Here is a 22,310-nt window from a genome sequence, read left to right as displayed (position 1 = left end):
TTTCTCACGCTACTCCTTTACTTTTTCTTGTGGTTAAAAAAAAGAAGTAAAGGAGTAGCGTGCGGGTTAGTACTCCTTTACTTCGCTGGCGTGCTTTTCACGTATGGCTTTATTAGCAGAGCATCGCCGTTGATCATCAACAGTTGTATGGCGTGCTTTTCACGTATAGCGTTATTAGCAGAGCATCGTCGGTGATCATCAACAGTTGTATCACGGGTTAGTACCACCACGAGAACGATCACTCTTGTGTTATCTTGTTCCACATGCTCGTTCTGAGAGTTGTGGTGGTAATATCATTATGACATCTTACCATCTAAATTAGATAGAACATAGAAATTAGGCATATTCTCCCCTGCGCCATAAAAACAATATCAAAAACCTAGTGTACTTTCCTTAAAAAAAGGCTAACCGATGGTGACTAATAAAACCCGTAGTGAGTAATCGCCTCTAAACCCGCCGGGCTAAGAAAAGGATCAGAAAAGAAGAACAATTAACTTTATTATCAATTCACCCTCTTAGATCGTCACATAAAACCAAAGATAAAACAAAAACTACTACTACTACTGGAAAAAGAGAGGAAATTACAGTAAAGAAAAGTCACAAGTTTTTTTTTTTGAGGGGAAAGAGAAGTCCCAAGTTGCAATTGGTTCAGGACAAGTAAAATAGAGGAAAAGGAGAAGACGTAGAGAAGGAGTGGAATCCCAAGCCAAGCCAAAGCCTCCCCCGGTGAGCCGTGGTCGTCCGCGCTTCCTCCCTCCCTCCCACCAGCCCCCGCCACCTATATCATCCCCGGCCCCTAACCCTAAACCCCCCTCTTTTCCCCTCGCAGCTCGGCACTGTACCACTAGTACCACCACTACCCCCTGGCCTGCTGCTGCAGCTGCTAGTCTCCCCTGGTGGCGGCTCGCCTCCCTCCCTCCTATCCCCACCGCCCGCCTCCCTCCTTCATATCTCTCCCTCTACCCCAAGCTCGGGCCTTGCTAGCTAGCTATCCGCCGTAGAGAGAGAGAAGGAAGGAGGCCCGGGCGCTCCGGTTGGTTCCGTCGGATCTCGCCTCCAGGTCACCCGTCTGCTGGGATCTCGCCCGCCCCATGGCCGTCGTCGCGCCGACCCCCGCCCCGCCCGCCGCGCCGGCGCCCGCCGCCGCGGCTGCTGCTCCAGCCCCGGCCCTCGCCCCCGCCCCTGCCGCGGATCGTATCCTTTACTTGCTACCTTTGCTTTCTGACAAGGTTTTGTGGTTGGTTTGTCGATTGGGCTGGGCACGCTCCGCGGTGACTGTGCCGCGGCGGCGGCTGGCGGGCCGGCCGGCCCCATCTGCCCTGTGCGCCTGTCCGTCCTTGCGGCCGCGCTTGCTTGACTTATCCAGATCGATGCGTTTTTACTGTAGTCCGGATTCGTACGCTGGCTGTGAACTGCACAGGTCCAAAAGAAGCAATTTTTTAATTAAGTAGAGTAGGATTGCTCCTGTATGCTTGGTGAGATTTAGTCTTCAAGGTTTGGGATCTCTTTTTTACACCCTGTGACTCCTTAATTCGACGATTTTGATCTGCAAAGAAGCCACAGATCTGTTGCAGAAGATGTCGCTGGAATCGCAGCCCAAGGCGGCGGCAGATGGAACCGAGCTTGCCGGTGCCACCAAGGTATGGATACAACAGTAAATATTCCTTGTTCTTCTCCAATTTGTGCAAGTTCATGGCTTTGCTCCAGGTGATATGTGATTCTGACATGTCTGGTGTTGCTGTTGATTCAGCAGGGGCCTGTGGCCAGCCAGCCGCTCAGCGTGTCGATCCCACAGGACCGGTCCATCACTCCGGTGGTTCAAGATTTTACGGATCCCAACATGTTCTATCTGCCAGCATATTACTATGGAGGTGAGGGACCGGCGATCACTTCTCTGTTAATTTAGCTTGCTGCTTCTTTTCAGTGTATACTTACTTGCAAGCTAACAGAATTGGGTCTTCCAGGTTACGACGGAACCATGAGCGAGTGGGATGAATATACTAGATATGTAAATCAAGATGGAGTGGAGGTTACCCCAGTAAGTTATCCCAGAGGGGGTATTATCTTTTAGCTTTCATGTCTTGTTGCTTATCTGGATTTGCACCATGAGTCATATTCCTAGTAGTACATAAAGGTTCAGGAATTTTGCTATTATTGTCTACTGGAGCTATCATATCAAGTCTGTGTTGATATATGTAATGAGTGGAATGCTATCCAGCCATTCTTTTGGTATGGTTTGTACCTTTCATGGGAATTTCTGCTTCTTATTATGGTCTGTGCAGAGTTTTCTCCCAATTGTTGTTACTCAAAAGTATTGTTCATGCTGTTTGTCTGCCACTAATACCATCTTGTATTGAGAATGTTAACATCCTGTACTATCTCAATTTGTTGTACTTGTATATTTGTGTTACTTCCATGGACATCAGAATTAACTTGCTAATTGGTCTTTGAATTTTGCAGGCAGTATATGGAGATATTTATGGATATGGGTATGCTCCTTATGGCGCGTACTCTCCAGCTAGTTCCCCAGTCCCAACAGTTGATGGTCAGATGTTTGCCGCACAACATTACCAGTATCCAGCTTATTATCAGCCTCCTACCCCGATTCCTTCTACAACTCAAGGTGACCAGCAGCCTTCGGCCAACGCTGATAATAAGCCAGCAGCTAAGGCAGATGCTGCCAAAACAACCACAAATGGTGTTCCCAATGTTTCTGCTCAGAGTAACAGCGCAACTGCTCCCCTTGGGTCAAGCTATCAGAATTCATCACTGACCCCTGATGGAACCTATAGGGCACCCTTGCTAGGTGGAGTCCCTTCTACTGGTTACGTGGACTCAACCTATGGGTATGACACCACAGGGGCACACTATGCTTGGTACGATGGTTCTGCCTATACCAATGCACAGCAAAGACCAACTACAGCTAATTACACGCCGTCTTCAGCGTATAATAGCAATGGCTCTTCTGCAAGGTATCAGACCAAGAGCCCCACACCGCAGCAGACGGTGAGTACAGAGGAATTGTGTTGAAATTTCTATTAATTATGGATCAAAGGCATTTAGTGGTCACTACTTTCTGCTCATGCATGTTTCCTGACACGCTAAGGCACTACACTGCTTCATCATAGAATCAGTAGCATGGGGATGTATATAATTTTCCTTGCAATGAAGTTTTAAGCTATTGTATTTGTTAGGACGCGCTCTCAATAAAGTTTGATATTATTTTTCTTCTTCTGAAACATAGTGGGGGTTCTTGCATAGAAGGCACGTTTGATCGTTTTGACCTGTTTATGAAGTTTTACCTTGATTGTGCTGTATATAATTTGCATACTGAAGTATATGTTCTCTGTATATTGTTATGTATGCAGGGCAACAGGAGACCAACGACTACAACAGGGTCAGCTACTCCTACATACCCAAACAGGATGTACTCGAGCACCCAGTCTTACAACCAGTATGGAAATTCGGTCAAAACTGGTCTTATGTATGGAAACACTGGCTATGGAAGCACTGGCTATGGAAGCACTGGCTACGGAAGCAGCGGCTACGGAAGCAATGGCTACGGAAGCAGCGGCTATGGAAGCAGTGGCTACGGAAGCAGCGGCTATGATTCCAGGTTATATGGTCGGTGGGGTGTTTCTATGGATACCAGATACAACAGGCCCAGAGGCCGTGGCAACGGATATTATGGTTTTGGCAATGAGAGTCAGGATGGAACAATTGAGCTCAACAGAGGTCCTAGGTCTGGTCGTTTCAAGAACCAGAAAGCATTTGGCCATACTGTTACTATTGCTGTGAAAGGGCAGACCCTCCCTTCAAGTGAAAACAAGGATGCTAGTGACATACCTGATAAGGCACAGTTCAACCTAGAGGATTTCCCTGTCCAGTATGATGATGCAAAGTTTTTTGTCATCAAATCATACAGCGAGGATGATATCCATAAGAGTATAAAATACAATGTGTGGGCAAGTACCACCAATGGAAATAAGAAGCTTGATGCTGCTTATCAAGAAGCTCAGGCAAAGGGCTCTAGCTGCCCTATATTCTTGTTTTTCTCGGTAAGGACGTTCTCCACACTTGCTACTGCTTTAGGAATGTTCAATTTGATTTCCTTGGGCTAATTGAATCTCCTTCCTTACAAACTTTCAGGTGAATACAAGTGGACAGTTTGTTGGTGTTGCTGAAATGACTGGTCCTGTTGATTTTGAAAAAACTCTAGAGTTCTGGCAACAAGACAAGTGGAATGGTTCATTCTCTGTCAAGTGGCACATTGTCAAGGATGTTCCCAACAACATTCTCAAGCACATCGTCCTAGAGAACAATGAGGGCAAGCCGGTCACAAACAGCCGTGACACACAGGATGTAAGTGTCGATGAATGTTTAATTATTTTTTGGTTCTCTGACATCCTAGATAGCTGTACCTTATTGTTCTGTTTACTCCTTTTTGTCGACAATTCAGATCAACCTTGAGCAAGGTATTCAGATGCTCAAGATATTCAAAGAGCATGTCAGCAAGACCTCTATCCTGGAAGACTTCGCCTTCTATGAGAACCGCCAGAAGTTGATGCAGGAGAAGAGAATAAAACAACAGCAGATCCAAAAGCAGGTACATATGGCTCTAGTGAATCGTCATTTCTCATTACTGCCATCTACTGTTCTGTTCTTGTTGTAGCAACTCTGAATTGATTGTCTAATCATGTACGTAGGTGTGGGACAGTAGGGCTCCGAATCCTGTTGCCGGAGAGAAACAGCAAGAACTCGCCAACGGGAAGCCAAAGGTGTCTCTACCGAACGGTGTCAATGGGGAGAAACAGCAGGATGCTGTCAATGGGAAGCCAAAGTCACCTGTAGCAAATGGTGTCAACGGGGATGCGAAGGTTCCGGCAGAGAAAGCCGCTGCCGCTGCTCCTCCAGCTGTGACCTACGCGGCGAAGGTGGCCCAAACAGCAGCGGCCGAGAAGAAGCCTGTGGCCACCGAGAAAAAGCCTGTCGTCGCCAACGGTGCTGTCAAGACCGGTGTAGCTGCTTGATCGCATACCTGATCCTCCCAGCTAGCCATGAGGAACAAACGGACGGTGCTGGCGAACCAGGCGAGACATGCAGGGTCCCAAGTACCGATCACCAAAGGTGGCTGGAAAGCGGGTTGGATAGTTAGGTTTATTCCCTAGCTCTCTTTTTCTCCTGTCATCGTCGTATTATCCGTATTTCAGTTTGCTTAGCTCTAAAGACTCCTCCTATAGTGGTATCATCGGAATCACCAGAAAAAGAGAAAAGAGAACCTGTGGCAAGACAAAGGTAGTGTCGCCAGGCCGCCGTACCCGGTGGCCTGGCGTGGTTGTGTCGCGTCTGTTTTCGGTATTTGGTGGTGTTTGAGTAAGTACTATGTGTTGTGTTCGAGTGTTGGGTGAGTGGATCTGAAAGTGGGTTCTAGATTGGAGCTGTTTTCGCGTCTTATTAAGATTATATTACAACAGAAATCTTTGCTTTGGTTTCGTATCTGCTGATGTGGAGGCCTCCGTTTTGGGTGCTCCACTCCACTAGATGGAATGATAGATGGTGCGAAGCTGACTGGGCAAAGGCAAAGGTGTGGCTTCTTTTGGAGGCCGTTGCATCTGTGCTTTGCTTGTGGTTCCGTTTGGGGGAAGAAAAGCAGTGGTGTGCTTGGTTGAGTGCTATGTTGCCTCACTGCTTGTCCACTTGACATGCTTCAGAATTTTGATGCCTGTTTTTGGTTGCTTGGTGAGTGGTCTGTGAATAAATGTCCTTGTCAGTGGGTCACCGGTTTGTATCCTAGAGAGGTGTCGAGCTCAGCTTAAAAAGGATTTGGAACGATCACTAGCTGCTATGTGTCATGGTGGTGTCACTGCTTGCACTGAGGGCATGTACAATGGAGGCATCAGCCTACTGCTGCCTCATATCTTCCACCTAGATAAATTTGAATGAAGCTATGATGTGTATTACAATCACTCAATGGAGGCTAGTTTCTTGATGTCATCATCATGCTTTTTTCTCTCACTCCCTTTTCAACACATGCAACCAGGACAGAGCATCGCCGCGCCGTGGTCCTGGACAAGAGCTACCTGGGCAGTTCACACTGCGTCGCTCTAGGGGCTGCCTCATCGCTTTTGTCAGGGAGGAGCTGATCTCTTCTGCAGGAGCCCGTTTCCCTCTCCAAGCAGCACGTTCAGCGGATGTGGCAATCAGCGAGATGATGTGGCGCTTGGGGCACCGGTCCAGCGTGGCCCGTTGGCCATGCCCTGAAGGATGCACAACACCACTCCATGGTTCAGTTTTTTATTGTCCAGGGAAATTGGGATCTTTGTTGATCAATTCCTGGACTAAAATGCACCTTGTCTCACATGGTTGTAACGAGTGTAGGGTATATACCTCCCTCCCCTCTTGTTTTGACCTCTTCGAAGATCTAAAGCTTGGTTGGAGAGGCTACCCTTGCACCCAAAACAAGAAGTACCAAAAATTGTACCTCACTAAACACATACTACTACTACTAGCTAGGTAACAATCGCTTGTTATTTGTTTATAGCTGAAAGATTAAGACTTCCGGTAGGTCGCTTTCAGTGGCGGGAGAAGAGAAGATATCATAAACTAAGCAGGCAATTCTCTACTGCTTAATTAATCGATGAGGTTAAAACTTACCTCCGTTTCGACAAACTAAACATATCGGCAATAGTTATCTCTGGAAGCATGAAGCTACGAGGAAGTTTCTCGGAAACAATATATTCAGGGGGTCCAACTCGACCGGAGAAATCAGGACGGAGCTGTAGACTAAGATGTCTGAAGAAGAGGCTAAGCTCATCGGGTCCTTCGGCAGCCCGGCCGTGCACCGCGTCGAGGTGGCCCTGCGGCTCAAGGGCGTCCCCTACGAGTTCATCCAGGAGGACCTCAACAGCAAGAGCGACCTGCTGCAGGAGCACAACCCCGTCCACCACAAGGTGCCGGTGCTCCTCCACGGCGGCCGCCGGCCGGCCCTCTGCGAGTCGCTCGTCATCGTCGAGTACGTGGACGAGGCCTTCCCCCGTGGCCCCGCGCTCCTGCCGGCCGACCCACTCGACCGCGCCGCCGCCCGCTTCTGGGCCCGCTTCATCGACGACAAGTGCGGGGTGTGCACGTGGGTGGCGCTGTGGGGGGAGGGCGAGGCGCGGGAGGCGGCGGCGAGGGAGACGAAGCGGAACCTGACGCTCCTGGAGGCGCAGCTCGGCGGGAGGAGGTTCTTCGGCGGCGACCGCGTCGGCTTCCTCGACATCGCCGCCAGCGGGCTCGCGCACTGGCTGGGGGTGTTCGAGGAGATGGCCGGGGTGACCCTGCTCGCCGAGGAGGAGCACCCGGCGCTGTGCCGGTGGGCGAGGGAGTACGTCGCGGACGAGGCCGTGCGGGGGTGCCTGCGTGACAGGGGCGCGCTGCTCGCCGCGCTGGCTGCCAGGAAGGACAGGTACGTGTCCACCGCCAAGGCAATGGCGCGCAAGTAGAGACGATCATGCTGCTCTGCTCTGCTGATCCGTTCGTTTGGAGGCCGGCCGGATTGTTGGCAGGCAAATAAATGGATTTGTTAAGGTGGCGTCTCGTGTTTTTTTTTTTTTTGAAATTTCGCACACCATTAAACGTATGTCAAATTACAACACGGAATCGCAAAAACCCAGAGAGAGAGAGAGAGAGAGGACGCATGTCCAGGAACATTTGGTAGAGAACTCCATTAAAGCAAATTTCTGCAAACGCCATCCTCACCACTTGCCGTCTTCGGAGACGAAGAAGAACCACTGCCCATGAGGGCTTTGTGAGCCAAAGAAGAGGACTGCCGCAGGAAAGGCCATTGTCATTGTGGCTCGTTGACTGGGGATCATCTCCGTGCTCCTTGAAACCCAGGTTAGCCGCATGTCGTCGAGGTAGAATGCTAGAGCCGCCACCCACGAGCCTCGAACCTTGTTCTTGGACCTTTACCTTCCCCCAAACAAAGACGACACCACATGAGATGAGATCCGCCATGCACACAACAAACACCATTAGATCCATCGCACCAAGGAAACGATGGAATAAGGTTCACACATACCCCTCAATTTCACCACTGAAGATGTCGTGAGATGGGGTTGAGCTCGAGAAATTTTCATTCCAAACGCCGGCATCACTATCATCCAAACGCCGTCGTGGAACACACTAAACCTAACCCTACCTGCACTAGAGGCAGAGAGCCATCATCGAAGCGGTGATTGGAGGGCAAGAGAACCCACAGCCTCGCCGGCAAAGCACAGGAGGAGTTGGTCGCCTCCCTGATCACATTTTTCCTGGATGAGAGGGATACGTGGTTGAATCAAGGGTAAAATTCTATCTGATACTTATGTCTTAACTTCAATATAATTTTATATTTGTATTAAAGTTAGTACAAAGTTGAGACATATATTTTGAGACGGAGGGAGTAGAGTGCAGGGAAGAGCGACGTGCAAATAAATGTGAAACACTTGTATTCCATCTCGAGCACGACAAAAATGCCGGTTTTTGTTGTTGAAATGGAAACACTTGTGTTCCATCTCGGGCACGGCAAAAATGCCGGTTACAGCACGGTTACATCGACAGGAAACTATCAAGCCACAAGCACGCTTCAGCATCAGCTAACCCTGCACCCATGGCGGCCAGCACATGCGTTGGCTTGTTACAGCTACGTCCAACATGTACAATCTCAGTCCGAATGAACTTGGTACTTGATCTAAACTTGATGCCACGGAACAGATGACCCAGCGGTGCGTATTCATAATAAGAGCTCGAGGTCACCGCATCTTGAAGAGTGGTACTGTCGGTTCCGAACAGCGCCCGGCCAACTCCAATCTGATCGCCCAAGTAATTGCACGGGAGAGGGCCAAGGCCTCCGCATGTAGGGCGTCAGTCAGATCATTCACTGAACATGGCTCCGGACAGTATTGGAATGCGTCAGTCTCCAGCCGTTTCTCACCGTGGTTGCCCCGATTACGTTCAGTCCACCGTTACCAAAGTAGCTATTGTCAGCGGTTTCTTCTCCTCTGCCAGCCTTCCTGAAGAACCTCGCGAAAGAGGAAATTTTGTCAGAAAAAGTGATGTAATTGTTGAAGTAAATTTAAGCAAGGAAAAAAGCAAAAACAATTGTCAGAAGTGGGGTTTGATGTAATTGTTGAAGTAAATTTAAGCAAGGAAAAAAGCAAAAACAATTGTCAGAAGTGGGGTTTGAACCCACGCCCTCGTTAGAGGACCAGAACTTGAGTCTGGCGCCTTAGACCACTCGGCCATCCTGACTTGTACGTACAGTTCGGTTGTAATATCTTAATGTAGCATAACTACAACATCATGATATTGTATACAGTCCATCACTGTACATATACTTGTCTTGAGAGCGGCGATGGTATGGACGAGCTCGCCTGCTCCCGTTGCGCCTACCAATCGAACAGCGACACGTTCCAGCTTGTATCGAATGCGATCGTATAGAGGGACGACGGATACGCCCTGTCCAACAGTGTCATACGGCGACGGCTCCGTGTAACATAACGCTGGGTGGACGGTCGATCGTGCATTTGTTCCGTTGTACAGGTCTCGGATGGCTGTACATAACGATTGTCGTCAGCTACGGGCCGACGCGCAAACAGCCCACGAAGGAAAAACAAAAATCCCCACAGGCGACGCTGAGGAGGAAAAAAAACAAATCTATCCTTTCCGGCGCCGCACGAGGCGAGGAGCTCAGAGCTATGGCGATGGCGGAGGTGGGAGGTGAGGAGCTCAGAGCTATGGCGACGGCGGAGGCCGGAGGCGATGGATTCGAGTTCCTATCTGATCGGGTTAACAGGTACTCTTATGTTTTGCTGCCGCCGCTTTTTGTTTCCGGTGTTGGCCGCTGTCAGATCTCGCGGCCGCCGAATCCTTGCTGGACGGCGAAGGCAACCAAACTCTGGTATGCATGGCCGCTGAATCCAGCATTGGTGATGGGCGATGCACTCACAGTGAAGATATTTTTCATGGCTTCCCTGATGGAGACACAATATGGAATCCACCCTTTGTGTCTTGGTCTAACTCATTATGAAATTATGGTGGCGATTGCGTAAATGGAGGTGCGGCTACAAAACAAACATTCCTTCATGTGAGATGCTAGTACGAACCTAGGGAATTCAGACTAACACATTCGAATAGTTTGGAAATTTCATCTCTGAAGCAACAAAAGTGACAAAAGAATAGCACTGTGCAAGTATAATGCATGTAGACAAAAGGAAAAAAAAAGTAAATGTGCAAATTACATACATAGGAAAATACATATTTTTTGACCATTTATGCTGCCAACTTTCTACAATTGGTATATGACACTATTACCATAGGAGCGATGGGTGACATGTACTAGCATCTAAAAATATCTATTTAGTTAGCCGGGAATAATATTAACAAAAAAATGCACATGGTTCATATTTTTATTTTGAAAAAAGATTGATCTCAAGTATCTACTCCGGAGATAGTTTGCGACTGAACGTCGAGAGAATAAAATGTATGCAGGATATAGTTTGCAGCTGCTCGGTTAGTATCATTTTTTTATTCACCATCATATGTATGAGAGTGATGCTTGTGACCATAAAAACGAAACTCACATATTGTTATTTCTCACAAAATATTTTGCAGGGGGTCCCGGAAAGAAGTAACACCCGGTCTTACCGATGTAGGTGCCCAACAATGATACGGTTACTCCGTTCAAAGGACATTGGATGGTACATAAGTGAGCACATGACATTCCACAATCACTCTCTTACAGATAAGTGTGGTGAGAAACTATACTGGCCCTCACACAAACATATCGACATATATACACGTGACCTTGGCAAGCAGCTCCGTGAAAATAATATCAGCATCAGCAAAGTGTACAACATTATTGATAGTTTCTTTGGTTCAATGAGCAATGTGCCTTTCAGCAAAAGAGCGTTAAGGGGGCTTTGTTGAGAAATCAGCCGAGGTCAGGCGGATGATGATGTCAGGAAGACAATGGAAGTTTTTGCTGAGCTGGGATCCAAAGATTCTGGGTTTGTACTACAGAGTGCAGCCAGATGAAGACAACCGCATACGGAATCTGTTATGGTCAACAGGAGCAAGCAGAGCACAGTACTATTAGTCGCTCTCAACGTGCCATTTGTGCTCGTCTTGATCGTCAGTGTGCAGGTACCTTAGATTATCAACACTCAAAAATATAGTGATTATACCATTTCAACTGTTTTTTGCTAACTTGCTGGCCTGGCTTTTGCTTAGATGGCCCCGCAGTAAACAATGATGATGGTGGTGCTGTGCATGCAGCAACGATGGAAACATCAGCTGGAACCACTACTTCTCCTTCCGTGAGAATACCAGTCATCGTAACACACTCGATGAGCATGCTGTCGATGGGAATCACACTGCAAAAATGAATCAACCAATTGACTTGCAAAAGCCCAAACTTGTATTCCTATCTTGGCAGACAATCTTGTTCCTGACACGGGCAATAATGGACCACTCCGGGATGCAAGTCCAAGAGCAGCTGAATGCAAAACAACACATGGCATCGACTTGTTGGCAGCGGGTAAACCTTGTATTGCCTTATCTTTAGCTTTGAACACCCCTGAAACAAACAAAAAAACTTTTTAAAAACATGGCAATATGTACTCAACACCTAAATTCAGTACGCCTGAAAATTTACATGGACAAATGCCTCGCACCTGTGTGAAAGTACTAAAAATGTCTGCAAATAGTATAATCTGATGATGAATCTAGCCTTGCATATAGCTGAAACTTCTGAATAAACATGCAGTTGCCACAGGCACCTGCCCTGCCCAGATCACATCTCCAGCAGCAAATGGAAATCCCAAACATACTTGCAACTGCTCTTGCTGATGCGCCTCCTCCATCCGAAGGTACAATTAGCAAAACTGTCTTTATAGTTTGTATGCTACATTACAGTCACGAGCTGGGAGGTTGTCATTTAGCATTTACACACTCACTAGCACCATTGCCGTCTATCTGCATCTCTATAACCAATGTCGTGATCAGTGGCAAACTTTCTCTTGTATTTCAGCTGGGCCTAGCAACTGGCAACCCATGAGAGTAGTGCCTGACGCTCCATCTGAAAAGAGGTCGCAAGATTTGCAAGACTAATAATAGATCAGCCGTCTACTTCTGACATTTATCAGGGCGTCTGTGACTGTACAACACAAAAACACAGTAAAAGTCGACATTCTTCAAATTCGACTAGAAAAAATCACGCCAGACTACCGTCCGAAAAATTAAAATGACCGGCCAATTCTAAGCTTGGGCTCATTGATATGCACCTGGAAAAGATAGGCAAAATGACAAAATCCAAAAAAAATGTTTTTCATTTCTATTTTGGAAAACAATATTGACTAAAAATACATTTAATCTAGATTTGTCAGATATCCATATTTATCCTTGAAACCACAAAACCACAGTGAAAAAACAACATTGTTTGTGTGTAATTGTAACAAAAAATTATGTCACCGGTCTGCCCATCCAAAAGATTCAGAAGGCCTACTGTATGTACATCCTGGAGTAGATGACTGCTTCCACGCACTTTGCTACTTTGACCGCTAAACACACACACACACACACACACACACACGCACCATAAAACTCAATTTAGTGGGACAGTACATACGCCATTTACTACGAGCTACTACATGATACTCCAGTTAAATCCTCACACCTAATTCAGCACGCGCATCATAATCGCGGCCACAAGCAGTATAAGATTGGCCACGCCAATCACGAGATTAGCGACGGATGCCACCAGATTTATGGACGAAGCGTCGACAGCAATGGTTCCCTGGCGCCCTGTAATTGGGGGCGCAGCGACCATGTCCCCTGCGGCGGCGCTGACGGAAGATGCGACCTGGGAACCCTCGGGCACGACGTTCTGCTGCCCATCCGATGCGTGCGGCGGCTGCAGACCTTGAGCTCCCACCGCTTGGCCGACTTGCTCCTGGACGTAGCTGGGCCAAGAGAGGCGAGGTAGTCGGCGTAGGCTTGCTGCCACATAGAAGTCGCATCCACCAGCTGATGGCTATCGTTGATTCAAAGAAAAGAGACGAAGAAAAGTGAGGTCTTGAGCAGATCAGAAGAATAATGCAACAAAAATTCTCCAAACAAAACCGCTTTACATTGTGATTCCGGTACTTGCAGAAACGCTCGCCGGCGTTCTGCCCCTGCCGAGCTATCTTGATTTCGACTTGGGGATCGATTGAAACATCCCGCGCCTGCCTCTGGCGGAATAAATGCAGTTGGTGGGCCGACCCACATGCCGTCTTTCCCTGGCTCCCACCGTTGCGATGCTGTTTGCCGCCGTCGCTAGTTCCTGGAAGTTCGACTGTACACACCGTACATCTGTCAAGTCTCCCGTCCAACCCACACATTAAATAAGCCGCGTGAATACCGCACCGAACCCACCTCCCAGAGCGATCGACGCTTGGCGATAAAGTGAGCAGGCGAGCTCGTCCACGCCAGTGAATTTCCGTACTTGTCTTTCATTTTTGTAGCCCGTCTCGTAAGACCCTTTTAGTGCCGGTTCTGAAACCGGCACTAAAGGGTGGGGACTAAAGCCCCCCTTTAGTCCCGGTTCAGCACGAACCGGCACTAATGGCCCACCACATGGCCTGAGCCCGCGCCGGGGGCTGGGGGACCTTTAGTCTCGGTTGGTAACACCAACCGGGACTAAAAGTTTTTTTATTTATTTTTGAAAAAAATGACTTTTTTTTTAATTTTCTAATTTCTGAATTATTTGATGATTTAATCTCTAATCATCCCTCATCATTTCAAATCGTCTAACTTCTCGACCGGTCACCCATCCTCTCACTACTCCAGTCCGACCATGCTTAACTTCCCAGTTCTATTCTCCCTAATTTCCAAGTCTGCACTTGTTATTTACCTGACAATAGTAAGCTGTCAATCCTATTAACCCTCAGGAGTTTAGTTTGAGCATGAAGTCACACGTTTCACCGTTTGAGTTTGAGAGTATTATTCTAAAAACATTAATTATTTAGTAACACTAATATTTCTTGAATAAGTAGTTTGAGCATAGTTTGACCAAATTTGACCATACTTTGACCAAAATTAAAAAAAACTGTAATAATTATTTAGTAACACTAATATTTCTTGAATAAGTAGCTTGACCACAGTTTGACCAGATTTAACAAAATTCAGAAAACTGAAATTTGAGCATAACTTTTTTTCCTTTAAGAATTTGAGGATTCTAAAAATGTGCAAAACGACCTATGGCCGTCGAAATCGGATGCGGATTTTCGTGCTGATTTTTTTATATATTATGCGTTTTTTTTGACATCGTATGCAAAATATATGGTCGTTTTACTTTTTCATAACACTTTTTTGCAAACCATGTCAAAATTTATGTTTTAAAATTTCCCTAACTACTAGATGTAGAAACATAACTACATCTCAAAGGATTTTAATTTTTGAAATTTTTATCATTTTTCTTTTGTTTTTTTTTAAAACAGAAAAGACGATGAGGAGGGGAGGTAGAGTTTGAAAATTGCCCTTTAGTCCCGTTTGTGATACAAACCGGAACTATATGTTGACCCTTTAGTCCTGGTTTATGTCTGGCGCCTTAGACCACTCGGCCATCCTGACTTGTACGTACAGTTCTGTTTTAACGCCTTAATGTAGTAGTATCTACAACATCATGATATTGTATACAGTCTATCACTGTACATATACTTGTCTTTTTGTTGTTGTTGTTGCGAACGTGTACATATACTTGTCGAACTCTCACTTGAGATCCGTTCCTACAGGTAAACTCCTATCAACGCGAACATTCATGAATTAGCATCGGCCTCAGAGTCCCTCTGAATAAAAGCTGAAACATACTCCCTCTGTTTCTAAATATAATTTTTTCTAGAGATTCCAATAAAAGACAACATACAGAGCAAAGTGGGTGAATCAGCACTCTGAACTACTCCCTCTGTAAACTAATATAAGAGTGTTTAGATCACTAAAGTAGTGATCTAAACGCTTTTATATTAGTTTACGGAGGGAGTATATCCTATGTAGTCCATAGTAAAATCCCTAAAAAGACTTATATTTAGGAAGAGAGGGAGTGCATGTTTCTGAATTGCGAAAACAAAGATCATGTTCTTTTCTGCATGCTCATTCCTCCGGTACCAAGCTGTTGCTACCGTAGACAGGCAGGCAGGCAGGCAGGCAGGCTCCCGGTCGCAGCAGAGCAAGGAGAGGACACGGACAAGGAGCGAGAGAGCCACCTATCCTCAAGCCGGCTGATATGAGGCTGCAGTGACACCCAATCGGCCTCCAGCCTCAAGGGGAAGGGAAGCACCTTCCCCTTCTTTGCTAGCTATCACTCGCTCCAGCGCTAGCTCCGATGGCCGCCTCCTCCTTCCTCCCGCTCCACCTCCCGGCCTCCCCCAGGCCAGCCACCGTGGCCGCGAGGGCAGCCTCGGGCGTCGCGTCGACGGTGCCCGCCGCTACTACGCAGACGTCGCAGCTGGAGGAGACCTTCGGCCGGAAGGGCCTGAGGTTCGGGACGGACGCCACGGGCGCGCCCACGGCGGAGCTGAGCGTGCGCAACGGCAGCTCGCTGCAGCTCCGGCTCAACGACGGGCTGGTCACGTCGTACCGGCCCAAGGTGTCCTGGGAGGGCGGGGACGGCTGCCGGGAGCTGCTGCACACCGTGGCCGGCGCCGGCGCGGTCAAGGGCGGCGTGGGGCTGGTGCTCAACGAGGCCTCCTCCTCGTCGTCGCTGCTCGGCGCGTCGGAGTGGTCCGTGACGGACGTGGACTCGGACTCGTACGACGCGGTGCAGGTGGAGCTCGGGTGCGGCGTGGGCGGCGCCAAGGGGGCCAAGCTGGAGGTGTCGTACGTGGTGACGCTGTACCCGCTGAGCATGGCGACGGCGGTGATCGTCAAGAACAACGGGGCCAAGCCGGTGGAGCTGACGGGCGCCGTGCTGAGCCACATCAAGTTCGACAAGCGGCGGGGCACGGCCGTGGAGGGGCTCCGCGGCTGCCCCTACTGCTCCCACCCGCCGCCGGCGTCCGGGTTCGCGCTGCTCACCCCCGCCGAGGCCATGAAGCGGGAGGAGTCCGGGTGGTTTGGCGGCGGCGGCGGGGAGGAGCCGAGGCAGGGCGACTGGACCGTGGAAGAGAACCTCTACACCATCCTCAAGAAGAAGGTGAGCAGGGTGTACGCGGCGCCGCCGGAGGAGAGGAAGAAGCGCATCTACAGCACCGCGCCCTCCAAGTTCACCACCATCGACCAGGTTCGTTCGTCTCCTTGGGATGCATCCATCGTGCATGAATGATCATCATTCGTCAGCCGCATTGCTCAGTGATGATATGCTTTGTGATTTGCTTGGACAGTCTAGCGGGCTCGGGTTCAGGCTTGTGAGGATGGGGTTCGAGGACCTGTACCTGAGCAGCCCGGGAGGATTGTACGAGAAGTTCGGCAACGACTACTTCCTCTGCACCGGGCCGGCGTCCATCCTCGTGCCCGTCGTCGTTGGCCCCGGCGAGGAGTGGAGGGGGGCGCAGGTCATCGAGCACGACAACTTGTAACTGTTTTGAGTTACACAAGGAGGAAATCATGTACATTCTCACACATGGGAGTGAATCTTGTAACTGCCCATTGCGATCAATCTGTACACATGCGGTACGCATCTCGTAGCACAAGTAACATACAAATGAATTTTCAAAGGAAATTACATGGGCGTGTGTGAAGAAGACTTGAAAACCTCAAACGAACGAGCATAAAAATGGACACACTCTCTCATAGAATTCATCGCATCAGCTCAGCATAATCCACTCCAGACACAAGCATCTGGTGCAAAGGAAAGAACCCAAGTGCTGGTGACAAGATAATCAAATAAGCGCGCATTTGCCGCCACCTATTTCTGCCAGGAAACGTTTACTCGAGTAAACCCGCATCCTTAAGAGCAGTCTCAAAATTGTCCTCGCTTTTCCAGTTGGGGACCTCAGGCACTTTGTGCTGGAAGTAGTCCTCGATCTTTGTCATCACAGCTTCATCAGTTTGACCACATAGCAGGTTGAACACAGCTCCTGTCACCAGCGAAAATTCAGTTAGGCCACAAGATAAGCACTCTACTCAACAGCGATTAGCTGATAAACTGGCATAACAAAACTTATGTTTCAAACTGATAAATCATGAAAACAATCAAAGCAAATCAATTGACAGTCTACAGAAATAGGAGATCACAACTTCTCAAGAAAAAACGAAAATGAACAAACATGACGCCAATAAACAACAAACAATGGTCACATCAGTTCTATCTTATCCTAATAAAGGAAGCTAAAAATCCTATTGCAAAATCCTACTTGCAGAAGACTAGTTCTGCCGACAAGTTCAATCCTAGGCTAGGACAAACAGGCATCAGGACTAACTAAATGTAGCGTGCTTGCTTATCAATGATAACAGCATTAATGTTTGTCCCGGCGTTGACAAAATATGCTTTACAGTGGTGTATGTACATAGACTGATAAGACACAAATTTACCTTTTCGGCCAAAGCGCCCAGCTCTGCCAATTCTGTGCAGGTACACCTCATAATCAGGTTCATCTCTCGTATTATACTTGATTGGCATGTCGTAGTTGATGACCAGGTTAACCTTTCAAAGGAAGAATGTTAGGAGGAAAATTTATACTGGTGTGTCAAAATAGCACAGCGGGCATAGTACCTGTGCTTGGTCAAACCCACGAGCAAGAACATCAGTTGATATAAGAACCTTGGTGTACCCATCTTTGAATTCCTGAATTACTTTTTCCCTCTCTGCTTGGTCAAGGGATCCTTGAATTGAGGAGCACACATAGTCCTCTTTTGTCAAAGCATTATGTACATTCTTAGTACTATTTCTTGTTCTCACAAAGATGATAACCTGTCCAACCTTTTGCCCAAACTCAAAGATCTTGTCCCTTATAACCTCTATTTTGGCCGCCTCATCAGGGACTCGGACTTTATATTGCTTTACTTTTTCCAAAGTAAGATCTTCCTTCTTCACAAATATTTGGTTTCCGTCCTTAATGACCCTTGTAACAAATTCCTTCACTTTCTCGTTGAAGGTCGCAGAGAAGAGAAGCACCTGTTATAAATAGAATTAAAATAAGTAAAAGAGGCACCATATGAAAACAGAAACAATCACATCTAACCAAGAATTTAGGAATGATATAGCCAAGGCTAGTTGAATGGCACAGCCATGGAATTACACTGACAGTTACAAGCATCACAAAAGATTATGCACCACATGGACAAGGCTAGTTGAGGACTGAAAGTATATCAACACCATCAATGGATGAACTTGAAAAAACTAGGGCAATAACATCAGCGGATTGGGTATAAGATTATGATAATAGGAGTGCCCAAATGTGCAATTAACCAATTACATAGAACATACAATAGTATATGTTTCTTTCTATTCCTAAAATTATCAACTTCAGATGCCCCATGCATGAACATGCAGCCTTCCAAAATAAAGAAAATGAATATCACAATCGAAAAAACTTCCAAATTGAATACAACCCACTGCATAAAGAAAATGACCCTTTTCCAAAGCCTCTACCTATCATTAGCAATTGATAATAAGTTCAACAAGCAGGACATGAGCACATACAAAGCATAGGAACAGGTTGTCTCCCTTAATAGCCTACCAAGTCCCAACATTCAAAATACTCACATCTGATTTTGAAATGTAACCAAGGTGCAAGCTGTTGTGTGTGATTCTACTGCCACAGTCAAAAGTAGTCAGTTCACTAAAAAAACGGTTACCTGACAGCCACCAGCACTATTTTGTATATCCTTCATGATCCTTAAAGAATCAGTTTTAAAGCCCTCCTGCAAGAAGCATTCAACAGGATAAGAAACTGAACTCATTCAATCATAAAAGCAACTAGTTTACATGAGCCCGCTACGTCGGAATTTTGAGCGCCTCAAATTTTGGTTCCAGTTAGATGAATATTTCTACTGTTGGGAACTCCATAATAATTTATGTCCTTGGAAAACAGATGCTTTTTCTGTTACTTTTATCCACTCAGACCAAACAGATGCCAAGAGTTTTCGGTCATCACACCTAACATAACACGACTGCACCATGATGACACCCCTTAATGCCCACTAGGATATCAGGAGTACAAACTATACAGGCCGCATTCTTTCATACTCTGATCCACTGACTCATACTTGACTAAGGTTATTTCAATTTCAATTTCAATTAAGCCACAAGAAAGTTACCTACCCAGAGGAAGCAAGTTAGTGGCAAGCCTAGCAAGTAAGTGCCACTGATTTGCTTCTTGCGGATAGTTATCGACGTACATCTGATGGCTATGAAGGGGAAGGTCTAAGGGACTTAACCTCAAAACACTCTCATTGTTTGCTGCTAAGAAACATCTGTTCTACTGTATTTCTTACAAGGACATGAAGACTCGAATGAATATTGCTGTCAATGCCATTATTGTTTGCAGCTGAGAAATAACTCCTGTAATGAGTATGGACCTTATTATCCTTCTCCCTTCCCTATTAGCGTGTGTCTTAACACTAAACTAACAGTAAGTTGCCCGGAAAACACTTGGTAATGAGTATGGACCTTATTATCCTTCTCGCTTCACTGTTAGCATGTGTCTTAATATAACACTAAACTAACAGTAAGACAAGAGAACTAAACTGTACCTCGGCAAGCATATGATCTGCCTCGTCGAACACAAGAATCTTGATCTCCCTAGTCGCAAGCTTCTTATGGGTAATCCACTTGGTGAGCGTCCCAGAAGTGCCAATCACCACCTGATCGGTCACCGGAGCCATTTTGCTGATGGGCATATATTCTTTCTGAGACGACGGGATTGCACAGGCACAGGTAATGCCGGTAAACTTGCCCATCCTCATGAGCACAGATTTATTCTGCACAGACCAACCAATCAAAATCAGTACATTACATTACAGGGTATAAAACTAGCAGAATCAAGCTCCCCACTGCAGTTTGTTGTATCCAATAACCAGATGAGAGCACATATCAGAGCGTGGGAGTGTATGGAGGATCAAGTCAAGAGACCTACCTGCTGCGCGAGCTCCCTGGTGGGGCAGATGCAGATGGCCTGGGGGACCTTGCGGTTGGGGTCGACGCGGCTGAGCATGCCGAGGACGAAGCAGGTGGTCTTGCCGGAGCCGTTGTGCGCCTGCGCGACGAGGTCCTTGTAGGGCGGCGTGAGGATCATGGGGAGTGTGATGGCCTGGATCTTGCTGGGGCGGCTGAACCCCATCTCGTCGTGCAGCCCCTTGAGCAGCTCGGGGGTGAGCTTCACGTCCTCGAAGGTCGTCGCCGACTCGTACACCGTGCCGCCCGAGGTCACCTGGAGAAGCAAAGCACCGAATCAGCCGGCCGACATCGAGGCCACTGGACAGGGGCGGCGGCGGGGAGCAGAGCGGAGCGCGTACGGCTTGGATTTGGGAGTCGTCGGAGTCGTCGAGCAGGGGCGGGCCCTCGGCGCCGCCGTCGTCGTCCGGCACGGAGAGCGAGAGCGCCTCGATCTGCTTCGCCTGAGCCTCAACCACCGGCTCGATGGGGGCGGCGGAGGAGGAGGATGAGGCGGCGGCGGCGAGCTCGGCCTCCGCCTCCGCCTTGGCCTTGGCCTCCTCCTCCTCCTCGACGTCGGCCCAGGACTTCTTCTCCGGCTCGGGCTTGGCGGCGCCGGCGTCGGCCATCGGAGCAGATCGAGAAGGATCGATGGCGAGGAGAGCTGCTTCAGCTAGAGTCGGTTCGCGTTTTTCCGGGTTGCTCCCTATTTGGGAGGGGATTATATTGTGCTGCGTGAGGTGTTTTTTTAGCTTGGCATGTAAGCGGAGCGCTGCTTAAGATTTACGCGCACACGGTCTCAGGCGGTTAAGGGCATGTACAATGGAGGCAACACTTTGGTGCTGCTCCAGCCCATCCACGTAGGTTCGTAAACTGAAACCACCGTATGAAATCACTCTTAGGAAATGCTGCAGACTCCTTTGAGGGCCCATCTATCCTCTTTTCTTTCTTTACTTCTCCATTCTCTCTCTCACTTTCCTTCAATACGACATGGCATGCAGCCTTGCGCACACACAGCTCCCACCATCGAAGCAAGCTTTTGTCAGTAGGAGGCGGCCTCCTCTGCAAGCACCCACTTTATTCTGCGCACAACATTTTTAACCTTTCCGGACCACCCGAACCTACGTGGATACTAGGGCAGCTGTCCACCGTGTAGCATTGGCCTTGCCCTAATGCTGATCACCCCTGAGCGTCAAATAGTAAAAGGTCCACGCCTACCGGGCGCCCACAGCCCAATAACCTTAGTTTTTTTCTTTCTTTCATAAATTGTATTTTAAAAGTGTTTTTGTTTTTGTTTTTGTTAAAACAAGTTTAAGAAATCAAACAAAACCACAAATAAATGGGAATGTTTACAAAAGCGGATAATCAGATTTGCCATGCGAAAACAGATAAAATTACCATGCTTGTGTGTAAGGATTTTGTCATGTTCTGTGTTGTCATGTAGCGTAAAGAATCAACAGAAAAATTGCCAAGCTGCAACTATTGATTGCTATGGATGCGATCGGGATCCGACATACCTGAGGCGTCATATTTTTAGCCCTAAAAATATGACATCATATTTATATTGAAATCCCAAATAGAACCGTTTGCACATGTGATATGCATTTTGCCGGCAATTTGACACAACAATGTTAATCCCCATTTCGCCGACAAGAATGCCTCGGCCCACAACTCTTGAGTTGGGTTTTCGATAAAATCATGAACGCAAGTTCATATTGGTTGGTCTTTTAGATGGTCTTCGTCTTGCATAGAAATAACCAATTCTCAATCAACCAAGGTACAACAGTTTCGCAATTCGTAGGGGTAGCCTAAAAATCTAGGGTCCCGATAACTGCCACACGTGTAGGGTGGGCAGGAATCCGCCCGCACGCCTCGTGTGGCATGAACAGCAACCAGCCCGCACGACCGCGTCCGCGCGCGCAATGGCACGGCCCGCACGTCCGGTGTGTAGCAACACCGCCTGGACGTGCGGGCTAGAGGACCCAGCAGCCCGCACGATCCAGCCGTCCCGGCCTCTTCTCCCACCTCCCGAATCCCGACTGCCGCCCGACCTCTTCTCCCACCTCCCGAACCCCTACCTCCATCGCCGGCCTTCTCTGGTTGCCATGGCAACCAGAGCAGATCCGTAGGCCCTTCCCACCGCAAACCACACCCCCACCCCCACCCCCATCCCGCCCCCCACCCCCAATCCAACAACGCCCTCCAAAGACGACCTGCT

At 47.9% G+C, this 22,310-nt stretch overlaps 5 protein-coding genes and 1 non-coding gene across 13 annotated transcripts; 3 read left to right on the top strand and 3 right to left on the bottom strand.

The window, feature by feature from the left end:
- The first annotated feature begins 807 nt into the window (after positions 1-807).
- On the top strand, positions 808-5,492 carry LOC119291465 (YTH domain-containing protein ECT4-like). Of its 6 annotated transcripts, none has more exons than XM_037570222.1 (9): positions 808-1,194; positions 1,558-1,640; positions 1,754-1,871; positions 1,950-2,038; positions 2,461-3,006; positions 3,369-4,058; positions 4,150-4,362; positions 4,460-4,606; positions 4,707-5,492. In XM_037570222.1, exons 1-9 carry the CDS (start codon positions 1,092-1,094, stop codon positions 5,028-5,030), a joined length of 2,313 nt encoding a protein of 770 aa, XP_037426119.1. In that variant the 5' UTR covers positions 808-1,091; the 3' UTR covers positions 5,031-5,492. The 6 variants fall into 6 exon arrangements, with proteins under 6 accessions (XP_037426119.1, XP_037426118.1, XP_037426117.1 ...); XM_037570221.1 differs by having other exon boundaries at positions 1,751-1,871; XM_037570220.1 differs by having other exon boundaries at positions 1,555-1,640.
- Positions 5,493-6,723: 1,231 nt separating this feature from the next.
- On the top strand, positions 6,724-12,308 carry LOC119291466 (glutathione transferase GST 23-like). 3 transcript variants are annotated; one of them, XM_037570227.1, is made up of 6 exons: positions 6,724-7,447; positions 10,636-10,774; positions 10,908-11,166; positions 11,254-11,560; positions 11,789-11,891; positions 12,053-12,308. In XM_037570227.1, the coding sequence occupies exons 1-2, from the start codon at positions 6,789-6,791 to the stop codon at positions 10,688-10,690; spliced, it is 714 nt and encodes a 237-aa protein (XP_037426124.1). In that variant the 5' UTR covers positions 6,724-6,788; the 3' UTR covers positions 10,691-10,774; positions 10,908-11,166; positions 11,254-11,560; positions 11,789-11,891; positions 12,053-12,308. The 3 variants fall into 3 exon arrangements, 2 of the variants coding, with proteins under 2 accessions (XP_037426124.1, XP_037426123.1); XM_037570226.1 differs by having other exon boundaries at positions 6,725-7,447; positions 10,636-11,166; positions 12,053-12,307; XR_005142443.1 differs by lacking the exon at positions 6,724-7,447 and adding an exon at positions 9,604-9,817 and having other exon boundaries at positions 10,636-11,166; positions 12,053-12,299.
- On the bottom strand, positions 9,190-9,273 carry TRNAL-CAA. Its single transcript has one exon. It is a non-coding gene; the product is annotated as a tRNA-Leu (tRNA).
- A 157-nt stretch (positions 12,309-12,465) lies between the features above and the next one.
- On the bottom strand, positions 12,466-13,640 carry LOC119292815. The gene is made up of 3 exons (XM_037571512.1): positions 13,619-13,640; positions 13,152-13,345; positions 12,466-13,054 (listed from the first exon to the last, which is right to left on the bottom strand). The coding sequence occupies exons 1-3, from the start codon at positions 13,638-13,640 to the stop codon at positions 12,698-12,700; spliced, it is 573 nt and encodes a 190-aa protein (XP_037427409.1). The 3' UTR covers positions 12,466-12,697.
- Positions 13,641-15,259: 1,619 nt separating this feature from the next.
- Positions 15,260-16,720, top strand: LOC119291463 (photosynthetic NDH subunit of subcomplex B 2, chloroplastic-like). Its single transcript, XM_037570218.1, has 2 exons — positions 15,260-16,279; positions 16,380-16,720. Exons 1-2 carry the CDS (start codon positions 15,383-15,385, stop codon positions 16,572-16,574), a joined length of 1,092 nt encoding a protein of 363 aa, XP_037426115.1. The 5' UTR covers positions 15,260-15,382; the 3' UTR covers positions 16,575-16,720.
- On the bottom strand, positions 16,681-20,814 carry LOC119291462 (DEAD-box ATP-dependent RNA helicase 38-like). The gene is made up of 7 exons (XM_037570217.1): positions 20,455-20,814; positions 20,076-20,369; positions 19,693-19,920; positions 18,796-18,861; positions 17,711-18,112; positions 17,530-17,641; positions 16,681-17,075 (listed from the first exon to the last, which is right to left on the bottom strand). Exons 1-7 carry the CDS (start codon positions 20,719-20,721, stop codon positions 16,924-16,926), a joined length of 1,521 nt encoding a protein of 506 aa, XP_037426114.1. The 5' UTR covers positions 20,722-20,814; the 3' UTR covers positions 16,681-16,923.
- Between the last annotated feature and the right edge of the window lie 1,496 nt (positions 20,815-22,310).

Source organism: Triticum dicoccoides, chromosome 4B (assembly GCF_002162155.2).
Source record: "Triticum dicoccoides isolate Atlit2015 ecotype Zavitan chromosome 4B, WEW_v2.0, whole genome shotgun sequence".
NCBI classification, from domain to species: Eukaryota; Viridiplantae; Streptophyta; class Magnoliopsida; order Poales; family Poaceae; genus Triticum; species Triticum dicoccoides.
This window is presented reverse-complemented; position numbering and strand designations above follow the sequence as displayed.

Bases quoted from the DNA above. Each gene is read 5' to 3' on its own strand.
- LOC119291465 (XM_037570219.1), top strand. From the start codon at position 1,092: ATGGCCGTCGTCGCGCCGACCCCCGCCCCGCCCGCCGCGCCGGCGCCC. The intron at 1,195-1,554 runs GTATCCTTTACT...TGATCTGCAAAG, and splicing joins CCCCGCCCCTGCCGCGGATC to AAGCCACAGATCTGTTGCAG. The intron at 4,059-4,149 runs GTAAGGACGTTC...ACAAACTTTCAG, and splicing joins CTATATTCTTGTTTTTCTCG to GTGAATACAAGTGGACAGTT.
- LOC119291466 (XM_037570227.1), top strand. From the start codon at position 6,789: ATGTCTGAAGAAGAGGCTAAGCTCATCGGGTCCTTCGGCAGCCCGGCC. The intron at 7,448-10,635 runs GTACGTGTCCAC...AATATTTTGCAG, and splicing joins CTGGCTGCCAGGAAGGACAG to GGGGTCCCGGAAAGAAGTAA.
- LOC119292815 (XM_037571512.1), bottom strand. From the start codon at position 13,640: ATGTGGTGGGCCATTAGTGCCG. The intron at 13,346-13,618 runs GTTCGTGCTGAA...TCGAACTTCCAG, and splicing joins GTGGTGGGCCATTAGTGCCG to GAACTAGCGACGGCGGCAAA. The intron at 13,055-13,151 runs GTAAAGCGGTTT...AATCAACGATAG, and splicing joins GCAAGTACCGGAATCACAAT to CCATCAGCTGGTGGATGCGA.
- LOC119291463 (XM_037570218.1), top strand. From the start codon at position 15,383: ATGGCCGCCTCCTCCTTCCTCCCGCTCCACCTCCCGGCCTCCCCCAGG. The intron at 16,280-16,379 runs GTTCGTTCGTCT...TTGCTTGGACAG, and splicing joins AGTTCACCACCATCGACCAG to TCTAGCGGGCTCGGGTTCAG.
- LOC119291462 (XM_037570217.1), bottom strand. From the start codon at position 20,721: ATGGCCGACGCCGGCGCCGCCAAGCCCGAGCCGGAGAAGAAGTCCTGG. The intron at 18,862-19,692 runs GTACAGTTTAGT...TGCTTCTTGCAG, and splicing joins CAGATCATATGCTTGCCGAG to GAGGGCTTTAAAACTGATTC. The intron at 17,642-17,710 runs GTACTATGCCCG...TTCCTTTGAAAG, and splicing joins GTGGGTTTGACCAAGCACAG to GTTAACCTGGTCATCAACTA.